Below are 14,102 nucleotides of genomic sequence, written 5' to 3' on the forward strand. Positions count from 1 at the left end.
ATTGATAGGCATTTAGGTTGATTCCATGTCCTTACTATTGTGACTAGTGCTACAGTGAACACTCATGTGCATGTGTCTTTTTGATAGAATGATTTATATTCCTCTGGATATATACCCAATAATGAGATTGCTAGGTGAAATGGTAGGTCTGCTTTTAGCTTTTTGAGGAATCACCATACTGCTTTCTACAATGATTGAACTAATTTACACTCCCACCAACAGTGTGTAAGTGTTCCCTTTTCTCTGCAACCTTGCCAGCATCTGTTGTTTTTTGATTTTCCAATAATAGCCATTCTGACTGGTGTGAGATGGTATCTCATTGTGTCTTTGATTTGCATTTCTCTAACGATCAGAGATAATGAGCTTTTGTTCATATGCTTGTTGGCTGCATGTATATCTTCATTTGACAAGTGTTTGTTTATGTCCTTTGCCCACTTTTTAATGGAGTTGTTTTTCTCATAAATTTGTTTAAGTTCCTTATAGATGCTGGATGTTAAACCTTTATCAGATGCATAGTTCGCAATTTTTTCCCCATTCTGTAGGTTTTCTGTTTATTAATAGTTTCTTTTGCTGTGTGGAAGCTCTTTAGTTTAATTAGTTCCCATTTGTCAATTTTTGCTTTTGTTGTAATTGCTTTTGGTGTTTTTGTCATGAAATCTTTGCCTGTTCCTATGTATTGCCTAGGTTATCTTCCAGGATTTTTATAATTTGGGATTTTACATTTAAGTCTTTGATCTGTCTTGAGTTGATTTTGTGTATGGTGTACGGAAGGGGTCCAGCTTCAATTTTCTGCATATAGCTAGCCAGTTATCCCAGCATCATTTATCAAATAGGGGGTCTTTTCCCCATTGATTTTTTTTGTCAGCTTTGTCAAAGACCAGATAATTGTAAATACGTGGCTTTATTTCTGGGCTCTTTATTCTGTTTCATTGGTCTGTGTGCCTCTTTTTGTACCAGTACCATGCTGTTTTGGTTACTGTAGCCTTGTAGTATAGTTTAAAGTTGCATACTGTAATGCCTCCAGCTTTGTTCTTTTGGCTCAGGATTGCCTTGTCTCTTCAGGCTCCTTTTTGGTTCCACATGCCTTCTAAAATAGTTTTTTCTAGTTCTGTAAAGAATGTAGCTGGTAGTTTAGCCATTTTAATGATATTGATTTTTCCTATCCATGAGCATGAGGTGTTTTGCCATTTCTTTGTGTCTTCTCTGATTTCTTTGAGCAGTGTTTTATAATTCTCATTGTAGAGATCATTCACCTCCCTGATTAGCTGTATTCCTAGGTATTTTACTCTTGTTTTGTGCTGTATTCCTAGGTATTTTACTCTTTTTTGTGGCAGTTGTGAATGGGATTGCCTTTCTGATTTGGCTTTTGGTTTGGCTGTTGTTGGTGTATAGGAATGCTAATGATTTTTGCATACTGATTTTGTATCCTGAGGCATTACTGAAATTGCTTATCATCTGGAGGAGCTTTTAGGCTGAGACTATGGGATCTTCTAGATATAGAATCATATCATCTGCAAACAGAGATAGTTTGACTTCCTCTCTTTCTATTTGGATGCTCTTTATTTCTTTCTCTTGCCTGATTGGTCTGACTAGGACTTCCAATATTATGTTGAATGGAAGTGGTGAGACAAGGCATCCTTGTCTTGTTCCAGTTTTCAAGGTAAAGACTTCCAGCTTTTGACCATTCAGTATAATGTTGGCTCTAGGTCTGTCATAGATAGCTTTTATTATTTTGAGGTATATTCCTTTGGTACCTAGTTTATTGAGAGTTTATAACATGAAGGGATGTTATATTTTATTGAAAGCCTTTTTCTGTGTCTATTGAGATAAGTGTGTGGTTTTTATCTTTAGTTCTGTTTATGCGATGAATCACATTTATTGATTTGCGTATGTTGAACCAACCTTGCATCCCACGGATGAAGCCTACCTGATCATGGTGGATTACCTTTTTGATGTACTGCTAGATTCAGTTTACAATTATTTTATTGAGGATTTTTGCATCAATGTATATCAACGATATTAGCCTGAAGTTTTATTTATTTTTGTTGTTGTTGTTGTGTCTCTGCCAGGTTTTGGTATCAAATGATGCTGACCTCATAGAATGAGTTGGGGAGGAGTCCTTGCTTTCCAATTTTTTTGGAATAGTTTCTGTAGGAAGTGTACCAGTTCATCCTTGTACATCTGGTACAATTTGGTTGTGAATTCATCAGTTCCCAGGCTTTGTTTTGTTGATAGGCTATTTATTACTGATCCAATTTCAGAGTTTCTTATTGGTCTTTTCAGGGCATCAATTTCTTCTTTCTGGCTCAGTCTTGAGAGGATGTATGTGTCCAGGATTTTATCCACCTCTTCTAGATTTTCTAGTTTGTGTGCATAGAGGTGTTTGTAGTAGTGTCTGATGGTTGTATTTATTTCTGTGAGGACAATAGTAACATTCCCTTTGTCACTTCTAATTGTATTTATTTGGAGCGCTCCTCTCTTTTCTTCTTTATTAGTCTAGATAGTGGCCTATTCTATTAATTTTTTAAGTCAAAAAGTCCTGGATTTATTGATTTTTTTTAATCACTTGTGTCTTGATTTCCTGCAGTTCAACTCTAATTTTTGTATTATTCTCTTCTTCTGCTAGCTTTGGGGTTGATTTGTTCTTCTTCTTTAATTCTTTCAGTTGTGAAGTTAGGTTTTTAATTGAGATCTTTCTAAGTTTTTGATGTGGGCATTAAGTGCTATGAATTTCCCTCTTAAAACTGCCTTAGTTGTGTTCCAGAGGTTCTGGTATGTTGTATCTTTGTTCTTACTATTTTCAAAGAACTTCTTGATTTCTGCCTCAATTTCATTATTTACCCAAAAGTCATTCCAGAGCATGTTGTTTAGTTTCCATATAATAGCATGTTTTTAAGTGATTTTCATAATCTTTACTTCTATTTTTACTGTGCTGTGGTCCAATAGCGGATTTGGTAGGATTTCAGTTATTTTATATTTGTTGAGGATTGTTTTATGTCTACTTATGTGGTTCATTTTAGAGTATGTGCCATATGGCAATGAGAAGAGTGTATATTCTGTCATTTTGGGATGGAGAGTTCTGTGAAGGTCTATCAGATACATTTGGTCCAGTGTTGAGTTTAGGTCCTGAATATCTTTGTTAGTTTTCTGCCTCAGTGATTTGTCTAATACTGTCAGTTAAGTGTTGAAGTCTTCCACTATTATTGTGTGGGTGTCTATGTTGCTTTGTAGGTTTCTAAGAACTTGCTTTATGAATCTGGGTGCTCCTGTGTTGGGCACATATATATATTTAGGATAGTTGGGTCTTCTTGTTGAATTGAACCCTTTACCATTATGTAATGCCCTTCTTTGTCTTTTTTGATCTTTATTGGTTTAAACTGTGTTTTGTCTGAAATTAGGATTGCAACCCCTGCTGTTTTCTGTTTTTCATTTGCTTGGTAGGTTTTCCTCTATCCCTTTATTTTAAGCATATGAGTGTCATTATGTATGAGATGGATCTCTTGAAGACAGCATACTATTGGGTCTTACTTTTTTATCTAGCTTGCCATGCTGGGCCTTTATTTGGGGCATTTATCCCATTTACATTCAAGGTTAGTATTGAATGTGTGGATTTGATTCTGTCATTGTGCTATTAGCTGGTTATTATGTTAACTTGTTCATGTGGTTGCTTTACAGTGACACTGGTCTGTGTGTTTAAGTGTGTTTTTGTATTAGCTGGTAGTGGTCTTTTCATATTAAGGGCTCCTTTCAAAATCTCTTTAAGGCAGGTCTGGTGATAATGAATTCCCTTAACATTTGCTTATCTGGAAAGGATCTTATTTTCCTTTCACTTAGGAAGTTTAGTTTAACTGGATATGACATTCTTTGTTAAAGATTTTTTTCTTTAAGAATTTTGAACACAGGCCCCCAATCTCTTCTGGCCTATAGAATTTCACCTGAGCAGTCCACTGTTAGCCTAATGGGGTTCCCTTTGTAGGTATCCTGCCCTTTCTCTCTAGCTGCCTATAACATTCTTTCATTTAAACCGTGGGAAAAAATCTTAATGATGTGTTTTGGGGATGATCTTCATGTGTAGAATCTTGCAGTTCTCTTTGTTTCCTAAATTTGACTATTGGCCTCTCTGGCATGGTTGGAGAAGTTTTCATGGATGATATCCTGAAATACATTTTCTAAGTTGTTTGCTTTTCCTCCTCTGTTTGAGGGATGCCAATGATTCAATTCTTGGTCTCTTTACATAATCCCATAGTTCTCCAATGTTTTGTTCCTTACTTTTAATTCCTTTTTCTTTATTTTTGTCTGCTGTCTTATTTCAGAGAACCAGTCTTCACATTCTGAGTATTTTTCCTCACCTTGGTTTATTCTGCTATTAACATTTCTTCCTCAAGAAAGCCTTTTTATAAGCTCTTTAAATTTCTACATAAATATTGGAACCAGCATGTAAATATCTATGTAAAATATGTTGACATTTTGTTTGAAATTGCATTAAAATTATAGATGAATTTTGGGAGAACTGACATTATTATAATAACTTTTATTTTTATTTCTCATAAATATGGTATATATCCTCCATTTATTTAGGACTACATTAATTTCTTGATAATGTTTTTAGTTTTTAAATTGTTTTGTTTTTAATGTAGAGGTCTTGTACATCTTTCATTATATTAATTCAGAAATGTCTGCTGTTCTTCATGCCTCTGTAAATGTATTTTTAAAATTCAATTTTTTATTTATTTGTTGCAAGTATATATAAATATAATCTGTTTTTATTGGTCTAGTATGCAGCAAACTTGTTAAATTTAGTAATAAATTTAATAATTCTAGTAGTTTGGTTATAAATCATTTGGGTTTTCACTGTTTAAAATCATTTTGTCTCTCCAAATTGCAATTTTATTTCTTCCTCTCCAATTCTTATGCCTTTCATTTCTTTTTCTTGCCTGTTTTAAATGGACCTCTGGTGCAACGTTGCACAGAAATGACAAGAGTAGACAAGCCTGGCTCTATTCCTAACAACAAGAGGAAATCTTTTAATAAATCACCATTAAATATGCTGTAAGTATGTTCTAGATACCCTTTATCAGATCAGGAAAATTTCCTTTCATTCCTAGACTCTAAGAGTACTTATCACGAATAAATGTTGAATTTTATCAAAATATTTTTCTATATTTATAAAGATAACAAACACAAAAATATCTACATGATTTTGCTCCCTTTTCTTTTAATATGATAAGTTACATTGATTGAGTTTTAAATTTTAAAGCCATTTGACCATAATATGCAATTTATTTTATCCATCGCTAAATTTGTTTGGTTAATATTTTGTTTACGAATTTTTTCATGTATTTTATAAGATAATTTTGACTGTAATTTTCCTTTTTGTAATATTCTTATCAAGTTTTTCTATCAAAGTTTAACTGCATGATAAAGTGAGGTAGGAAGTGATCCTTTTTTCTTCTTCTCTAGAAGAGTTTTTATAATAAAATATTTGGGAGAATTCACAAGTGAAGCCATCTGGGCTTAGAGTGTTCTTTGTGCAGAGGTGATTGGATAACTGATTCAATTCTTAATAGGTAAAAGACTATTTTGATTTTCTATTTATTCTTGAATTAGTGTCAGTAAGGTGTGGTTTTCAAGAAATGTGTACATTTTATCTAAATTTTCATATTTACTGGAGAGTAATTATTTATAATTTTCTCTTATTATATTTTGAATGTCTTTACAAAATGTAATAATCATCCCTTTTTCCAGAAGGCTAATTTGAGCTTTGCTTCTTTTTTCTTTCTCCTTTTCTTCCTTGCTTTCTCTTTTCTTCCTTTCTCTCTCTGTCTTTCTTTCTTTCATTAGTCTTATTAGTGTTGCTACTTTTCCTTTGGAATGAACAAACTTTTGGCTTTCTTAATCCTTTCATTGCCCTTTAGTTTTTATATTTTATTAACTGTTGCTCTAACCTTTATTATTTTCCATCCCTTCTTTATTTATATTGAATTTGCTGATTTCTTTAGTTGGATATTCAGTCACTGAATTTGAACCTTTCTTCTTTTCAATATACGTATGTAAGGTAAAGGATTCCTTCTATGCATGACTTTAGCTGCATTCTACAAGTTGTCATATCTTAATTTAAATTATTTTCTATTTTCCATTGTGTCTATTCTTGATCCATAAGTTATCTAGAATATATTGCTTACTTTCCAAACATTAGAAATTTTCTGGGATTTTTTGTTATTGCTTTTTACCTTAATTTCACTGTGGTCAAATGATTTTAAGCTTTTAAAACTCATTGAAGCTTGCCTTATGACCTAGTATAGTGTAAACTTTAGTAAATATTCCATGTGCACTTAAAACAAATATATACTTTGATTTTATCCCAGTTTGTCAGTTGGATCAAGTTTCTTAATTATCTTTTTCAGATGCTGTATATCTTTGTGTTTTAGATCTGCTTTTTCTATTTTATTATTTGTAAAAGAATTGCGTTAAAGTCTCTGCTATGATTGTGGATTTGTCTATTTTTAACTCTTTTTTTAAAGTTTGGTTTCACACACATTGAGGCTGTTAATAGATGTATATACATCTAGAATTATTATATACAGTATTCCTAATTCATTACATTTTTAACGTTATGAAATGTATGTTCTTTGCTACAAAATCCACTTTGGTTGATTTTAAAACATCTATACCAGTATTTTTTGGGGGGGAGTTACTGTTTGAATAGCATATTTTACTCTACCTTTTTACTTTCTTTCTTTTTTGTTTTTTGAGACGGAGTTTTGCTCTTGTTACCCAGGCTGGAGTGCAATGGCGCGATCTCGGCTCACCGCAATGTCTGCCTCCTGGGTTCAGGCAATTCTCCTGCCTCAGCCTCCTGAGTAGCTGGGATTACAAGCACGCGCCACTATGCCCAGCTAATTTTTTGTATTTTTAGTAGAGACAGGGTTTCACCGTGTTGACGAGGATGGTCTCGATCTCTTGACCTCGTGATCCACCTGCCTCGGCCTCCCAAAGTGCTGGGATTACAGGCGTGAGCCACCACACCCGGCCTACCTTTTTACTTTCAACCATACTATGTTCTTGAACATAAGGTGTCTTTTTTGTAGGCATATCGTTGTTAAATTTCAGTAATTCAAATTATCTTTATACAGTTTTTAGTTCATTTACATTATGTCATTACGAATATATTTGGATATAAATCGGCCATCTAACTATTTGTTTTCTATTTGTGCCATCTTTACTACATTCCTTCTTCTTTCTTTTGGGTGCTTTTTTAAAATTCCATCTCCTTTGTATTAGCTTATTAATTATGTATTCTTTTATTATTATTGTGTTTACTTTTATTATTTCATTTTATTTATTTTTGAGATGGAGTCTCACTTTTTCACCCATGCTGGAGTGCAGTGGTGTCATTTCAGCTCACTGCAACATCTGCCTCCCGGCTTCAAGAGATTCTCCTGCCTCAGCCTCCGGAGTAGCTCGGGCTACAGGCATGTGTCACCATGCCCAGCAATTTTTTTTGTATTTTTAGTAGAGACGGGTTTTCACCGCATTAGCCAAGATGGTCTTGATCTCCTGGCTTCATGATCCGCCCACCTCGGCCTCCCAGAGTACTGGGATTATAGGCGTAAGCCACCGGGTGTGGCCTACTTTTAATTTTTTAACTTTTATTTTAGATTCAGGGGTACATATGAAGGTTTGTTATATGAGTATATTATGTGATGCTGAAGTTTGGAATATGATTGATCCCATCACCCAGTACTGAGCATAGCACTCAATTGTGAGTTTTTCATCCCTTGCTCCAATCCCTCCCTTCACCATCTAGTAGTTTCCAGTGTCAACTGCTGCCATCTTTACTTCTGTTAGTACCCAATGTTTAGCTCCCACTTATACATAATAACATGTAATATTTGGTTTTCTGTCACTTCATTAATTTATTTAGGATAATGGCCTCCAGATGCATCAATGTTGCTGCAAAGAACATGATTTCATTCTTTTTAAAGCTATATAGTATTGTATGGTGCATATGTATCACATTTTCATTATCCAATTCAATGTTGATAGGCACTTAGGCTGATTCTATGTCTTTACTATTGTGAACAGTACTGCGACAAACACATGAGCGCATGTTTCTTTTTGGTAGAAATATTTATTTTCTTTTGAATATATACCTAGTAATGAGATTGCTGGATCCAATGGTAGTTCTTTTATAGTTCTTTGAAAAATTTCCAAGCTGCTTTCCACAGTGGCTGAACTAATTTACATTCCCTCCAACAGTGTGTAAGTGTTCCTTTTTCTCCACATCTTCACCAGCATCTGTTGTGTTTTGACTTTTTAGTAATAGCCATTCTGACTGGTGTGAGATGGGATCTCATTGTGGTTTTGATTTGCATTTCTCTGATGATTAGTGATGTGGAGCCTTTTTTTCATATGTTTGTTGGCTGCTTGTATGTCTTCTTTTGAGAAGTGTTTATTCATGTCTTTTGCCCATTTTTTTCAGTGGGGTTATTTGTTTATTGCTTATTCAATTCTTTAAGTTCCTTACAGATTCTGGATATTAGCCCCTTGTCAGATGCATAGGTTGCAAATACATTCTCACATTGTGTAGGTCATCTGTTTACTCTGTTGATAGTTGCTTTTGCTGTGCAGAAGCTCTTTAGTTTAATTAGGTCCCGCTTGTCAATTTTGGTTTGTGTTGCAATCGCTTTTAAGTCCTTAGTCATTAATTATTTCTCAAGGCTGATGTTCAGAATGGTATTTCCAAGGTTTTCTTCTAACATTCTTATAGCTTGTGGTCTTACATTTAAACTTTAATCCATCCTGAGTTAATTTTTGTATGTTAAACATAAGGGTCTGGTGTCATTCTCCCGCATGTGACTAGCCAGCTATCCCAGCACAATTTACCAAATAGGGTGTCCTTTCCCCATTGCTTGCTTTTGTCTACTTTGTCAAATGTCATATGGCTGTAGGTGTGCAGCTTTATTTCTGGGTTCTCTATTTTGTTCCATTGGTCTATGTGTCTGTTTTTGTACCAGTACCATGCCATTTTGTAGCCTTATAGTACAGTTTGAAGTTAGGTAATGTGATATTTCTGCCTTTATTCTTTTTGCTTAGCATTGCTTTGGCTATTTGGGCTCTTTTTTGGTTTCATATGAATTTTAGAATAGTTTTTTTCTAATTTTGTAAAAAATGATATTGGTAATTTGATAGAAATAATATTGAATCTATAGATTGCTTTGATCAATATAGCCATTTTAATAATATTGTTTCTTCCAATCCATGAACATTGAATGTTTTTTAATTTGTGTCTTGCCCAACTCAGAATCACTGGGTAAATGAAAAGAACAGTGTTTGAGGACTTTTAGTCATGGGATACCCTCTTGCTATTTATCTTGGACTCAAGCTTGGTTTCCTGATCTTTGAAGCAGATGACAAAATGACTCTTAGAATTGCTATCAGGGCATATATGTAAGGACTAGATACATAACAAGTGCTTAGCAAGTGTTTATTCTGTCTCTTTCTCATCAGTTCTGTTGCTCTACTAGGAAGTAAATGAGGCAACAAGTGTATTTCCTGTTTATATGGTACTCCACATATGTTTAGAGGAGAAAAGTATGTATCCCAAAGATATAAAGGATGGTATTTCAGTAATTTCAGTGAGTTTGCATGAATCTAAAATAAATTTATATTCATAATTAAATACCTTTAAGATACAGCCAGTTAATTGCATTTCCAAAACTTTCAAATGTTAGTCATATTGTCAAAGAAGCTACCCTTTGTGACTTTTGGTGATAAAAATTATGCAAAGAGAAGTGGAGGACCACATATATGTATATATTTTTTCAAACAAACACTTAATTCAGTCTACATTGTTGAAGAGATGATCAAATATTTTAAATCAATTTTATTTAAATATATTTTTCCTAGAAAAAAAATTTCAGTGAATTTTGACAAATGTGTGCATTAAAATAACAGCCTAATCAAGACATTGTTAGTTTGATAGAAATAACGTTGAATATGTAGATTGCTTTTGGTATTATGGCCATTCTAACAACATTAATTTTTCCAATTCATGAGCTTGGAATATTTTTTCATTTCTTTGTTTCATCTACGGTTTCTTTCAGCAGTGTTTTTAGTTCTTCTTGTAGAAATCTTTCACTTCCTTAGTTGGAAGTATCTTAGTTTTTGTGGCTATTGTAAATGAGATTGCATTCTTAATTTGGCTCTCAGCATGAATGGTATTGGTGTATAGAAATGCTACTGATTTTTGTACATTGACTTTGTGTACTAAAACTTTACTAAAGTTGTTTATCAGTTACAGGAGCTTTTGGCAGATTCTTAAGGGTTTTCTAGGTATAGAATCATATCAAAAGTGAAGAGAGATAGTTTGACTTCTTCTTTTCCTGTTTGAATGCCTTTTATTTATTTCCTTTTGCTATTCTTTTAATGCTTAGTGTACATATTATAACATATATCCTTGACTTGTTCTAATGATAATATAGACTAATACTTTCCTACTTCTCAGACAATACAAACACCATAAAGCACTCTGCATTATTTACTCCCCTTGTACAATTTTGCTATTTTTGCTATGTATTTTCATTCTACATACATTTTTAATTCCATAAGAAATTATTATCATCACCACTTAATATGCTCACTATTTATTTCAATTTACGTATTTACATGTTCTTAATTTTTTTCCTCATTGCCATGTTTCTATCCAGGTTGTTTCCTTCTACCTAAAGAACTCTTGATTATTTCTTTTCATGTGAGTCAATTAGTAACTTTTTCTTTTGCTTATTTGGGAAGGAAGTGTGATGACTGGTTTGAAAATGTCTTTATTTTCCTTTTATCTTTAAGAATATATACACTGTATATTGAATTCTAGATTAGCATTTATTTTCTTTCAGCACTTGAAGATGTCATTCCACTGATATTAAGTTATTTCTGTTAAGAAGTCAATCATCAGTCTCATTGTTTCTTTAAACATAATATGTATTTTTCTTTGGAGGTTCTGTTAAGATTTTTACCTTTGTATGTGGTATTCAACAATTTAAATATGATGTTCCCAGTAGTGGCAGCAGGGTGAGGCAGGTCTGAGCTCAGACTCTCCTTGGGCAGGGCTTGCTATGTCCACTGTGGGAAATGGGGAGGTGGTTATCAGGCCAACGAGTTATGTTTTAAGTGGAATTATGACTGCTTCTGCTGCACTGTGTAGGTCAGTAGGGAAGTGAGTGAAAGCTAGCAGTTACAGGTGTTACCCAGCTCCCACACAGCTGATGAGGCCAGTCTCACTTCTGCTGTGCCCCACCAATAGTGCCAAATTTATATCCAGACAGCCTGCAAACAGGGTTCAGATCTTGCCCCAAGGTACAAGCCTCTCCACTGAGAAATCAAGCATGGCTTTTAGGTCTCATGCCTCCCCACCTGCCCACACTGAGAGCCATGGCTCCTATGCTTATCTGTAGCAATTCCTGTTTGCCCCCCAGATTCTGCTCAAGAAAATTCATGCTTGATCTAAATTATTACAAAGTTCAGTTGGAAGATTCTTTTACCCTGTGACCCCTCCCGAGTTCTGATGGCTACCTTCTCCAAGGACCCCTGTGAGACAGAGTCAGAGATGGCTTCCCTGGGCTGGGGACTGGGAGTGGCTACAGGGCTCTTCCTGCTGCTTCTTCTACTTTAATATTTTGCTCAGCTCCCTAAATTTTTTCCAGCTCTAGGTAAGGTTAAATCTTTTTCTCATGACCTGGATTTTTCAGGTTCCTCAGTGGAAATGTGTGTTCAGAGGAACATTTTCCCCTCTCACACTTTAGGAACTCACAGTTTTTTGGCTGTCTCATAGAGTCTGCAGTGGTGAGCCACTTCTTCTGCAGGATCTGTGAACTCTTTCCGTCTTCCTGGCATGTTCCTATGGTGGGTCTTGGAACGAAAGTTCATAGTGTGAGTCTTTACTTGCTGTTCAGTCTGTCCAAGTGGGAGGTGCCCATTAGGTCTGGCTTCTACATGCCATTTTCTCTCCTCAATCCTGATAAACTAATCAGATTTTTATTTTTTATTTTTTCGAATCACTGCTATACCTATCTCCAGTATCGAAATCTTTCCAGAGTAATCCTGTACTCAGGTCTGTATTATACAATACTAATCCAAGAGTCAACTCTGTCTAGCAGCTGAATTTTTACTATTGGCAATAATATCAAAGAAAGAAAGAAAAACTGAATTTTCAGACTACTAGTTGAGTGGACACAGGAATTTATGTATATTATCTCTTTTTTCTGGGCAGATATGATAGAGTTTCTGGTCAGTTGAAAATACATTTTTTTCTGTAAAATTCCTCATAAACAGCTAGGAAAATATTTGGTTAGTTATCCCTTTATATTTAATCTAGATTTACACTGCAAAGCCAAACATTAAGTATGTTTACAAATTTGGGCAAAATAACTTCATGGATTTTCCAAAGTAGACTTCATCCTCACATGATGGCTCTATGCCTAAGGATGTAGGCTGACTTTATAGTCTTTGGGTCTGTCTGTTTGTGACATGTGAAGATGAATGCTTGGTTGGTTTGGGGGTGGGCCGTCTGGATTCCTGTGTGTGGCATTCTGGACTAACCTAGTCTTCTAGGTGATCTTTTCTCCGATTTGGTTTTCAAAAAGTCAGTATGAGAGCCACTTCAATGCCTCCCACTGTTTTCCTTTGCATTTTACAATGCCTGTGTGAGCTCCAGGAGGGAGTACATTTATTGTGCATGCCATTCAATTTAGATTCTACTAGAGCAAATGATTACAACAACTCAGAGGGAAAAGCTGGAAAATAAGTCCCTGATGTAAAACTGGTCACAGGGCCAAAACGGTAGTGCCAATTATGATTTCAGTGCCTTATACACATTACGTCGCCAACAGCCTTTTTAAAAATATATAATTTATTATTGGCTAGGGTGGGCATATTAAACATTATTTCTTCTCAAGTAGCCAGTTGTCTTTGTATTAGAAGTTAGTATTAAAAATTTACATTCACTTATGTTAATTTCACTTTTTTTGTTTTTAAATGAGGACGTTAATGGCAATAAATGGGTAAAAGAGAAAGAATGCCTGGAGGGCTGACACAGCATGGGTGTGGCCCTGGGGTATATATAGCACTCTCTATAATTTTCTAGCTAATGTTCCTTTCCTTGATTACATGGATTAAAGCAGCATGTTATTATATCTGGCAAGCCAATCATACAAACAATAAAGGCTTATTACATTCTTCTTATGGTGAAGTCACAGATTCAGGTCCCATAAAAGCCTTGACATGATGCTTGCTCCTACATTAAGGCATTTGTGAAGAGATGAATCATAAACAAGTAAACGTTAATCCTGATTCAAGAGATACACAATAATCTATTATGATTAAAAAGATTGTAAAACAGTGCTTGATGGTCAAATAAACTGCAATTCTCTTTCCCCAATTAAATTGAGTTATAGATGACAATTAAAAACAAATAAGTATTCGAATGTTCTACTACAGACTTCTATTTGAATAATATTAGCATTTTGTTCTCTAGTTTAATAATCATCACTTCTATTGTAATATAGTCAAGCATCACTTAATGACAGAGATACCTTCTGAGAAACGCATCTTTTGCATTGTAATTGTGCAAACATCATAGAGTGTACTTGCACAAACCTAGGTGGTACAGCCTACTTCACACCTAGGCTATACGGTATAGCCTCTTGTTCCTAGGCTACAAGTAGGTGCAACATGATATTGTACTGAATACTGTAGGCAATTTTAATAAAATGGTAAATATTTGTATATCTAAACATACCTAAACACAGAAAAAGTACAGTGAAAGTACAGTATGAAAACATAAAATATGGTAAGCCACTATAGGTCACTTACCATGAATAAAGTTTACAGGATGGGAATTTGCTCTGTGTTGGTGAGTGAATGGTAAGTGAATGTGAAAGCCTAGAACGTTACTGTACACTACTGCAGACTTCATCAACACTGTACATTTAGGATATATTAAGTTTATCTAAAAATATTCTTTCTTCAATAATAAATTAACCTTTCCTAACTGTAACTTTTTTACTTTATAAACTTTAACATTTTTAAACATTTTTGGCTCTTTT

At 34.4% G+C, this 14,102-nt stretch overlaps 1 protein-coding gene across 4 annotated transcripts in view; it reads left to right on the forward strand.

The window, feature by feature from the left end:
- The window catches only part of LYPLAL1 (lysophospholipase like 1), a 131,261-nt gene that overhangs the window by 90,325 nt on the left and 26,834 nt on the right, over positions 1-14,102 (forward strand). For all 4 annotated transcript variants that reach the window (XM_064383511.1, XM_012459689.3, XM_012459688.2 and 1 more), the window contains exon 4: positions 4,971-5,049. In XM_064383511.1, coding sequence (XP_064239581.1) covers positions 4,971-5,049 — 79 coding nt within the window. The remainder of the gene's footprint in view (positions 1-4,970; positions 5,050-14,102) is intronic.

Source organism: Aotus nancymaae, unplaced genomic scaffold (genome assembly GCF_030222135.1).
Source record: "Aotus nancymaae isolate 86718 unplaced genomic scaffold, 86718_ANA_hifiasm-v0.15.2.pri h1tg000032l_0, whole genome shotgun sequence".
NCBI lineage: Eukaryota > Metazoa > Chordata > Mammalia > Primates > Aotidae > Aotus > Aotus nancymaae.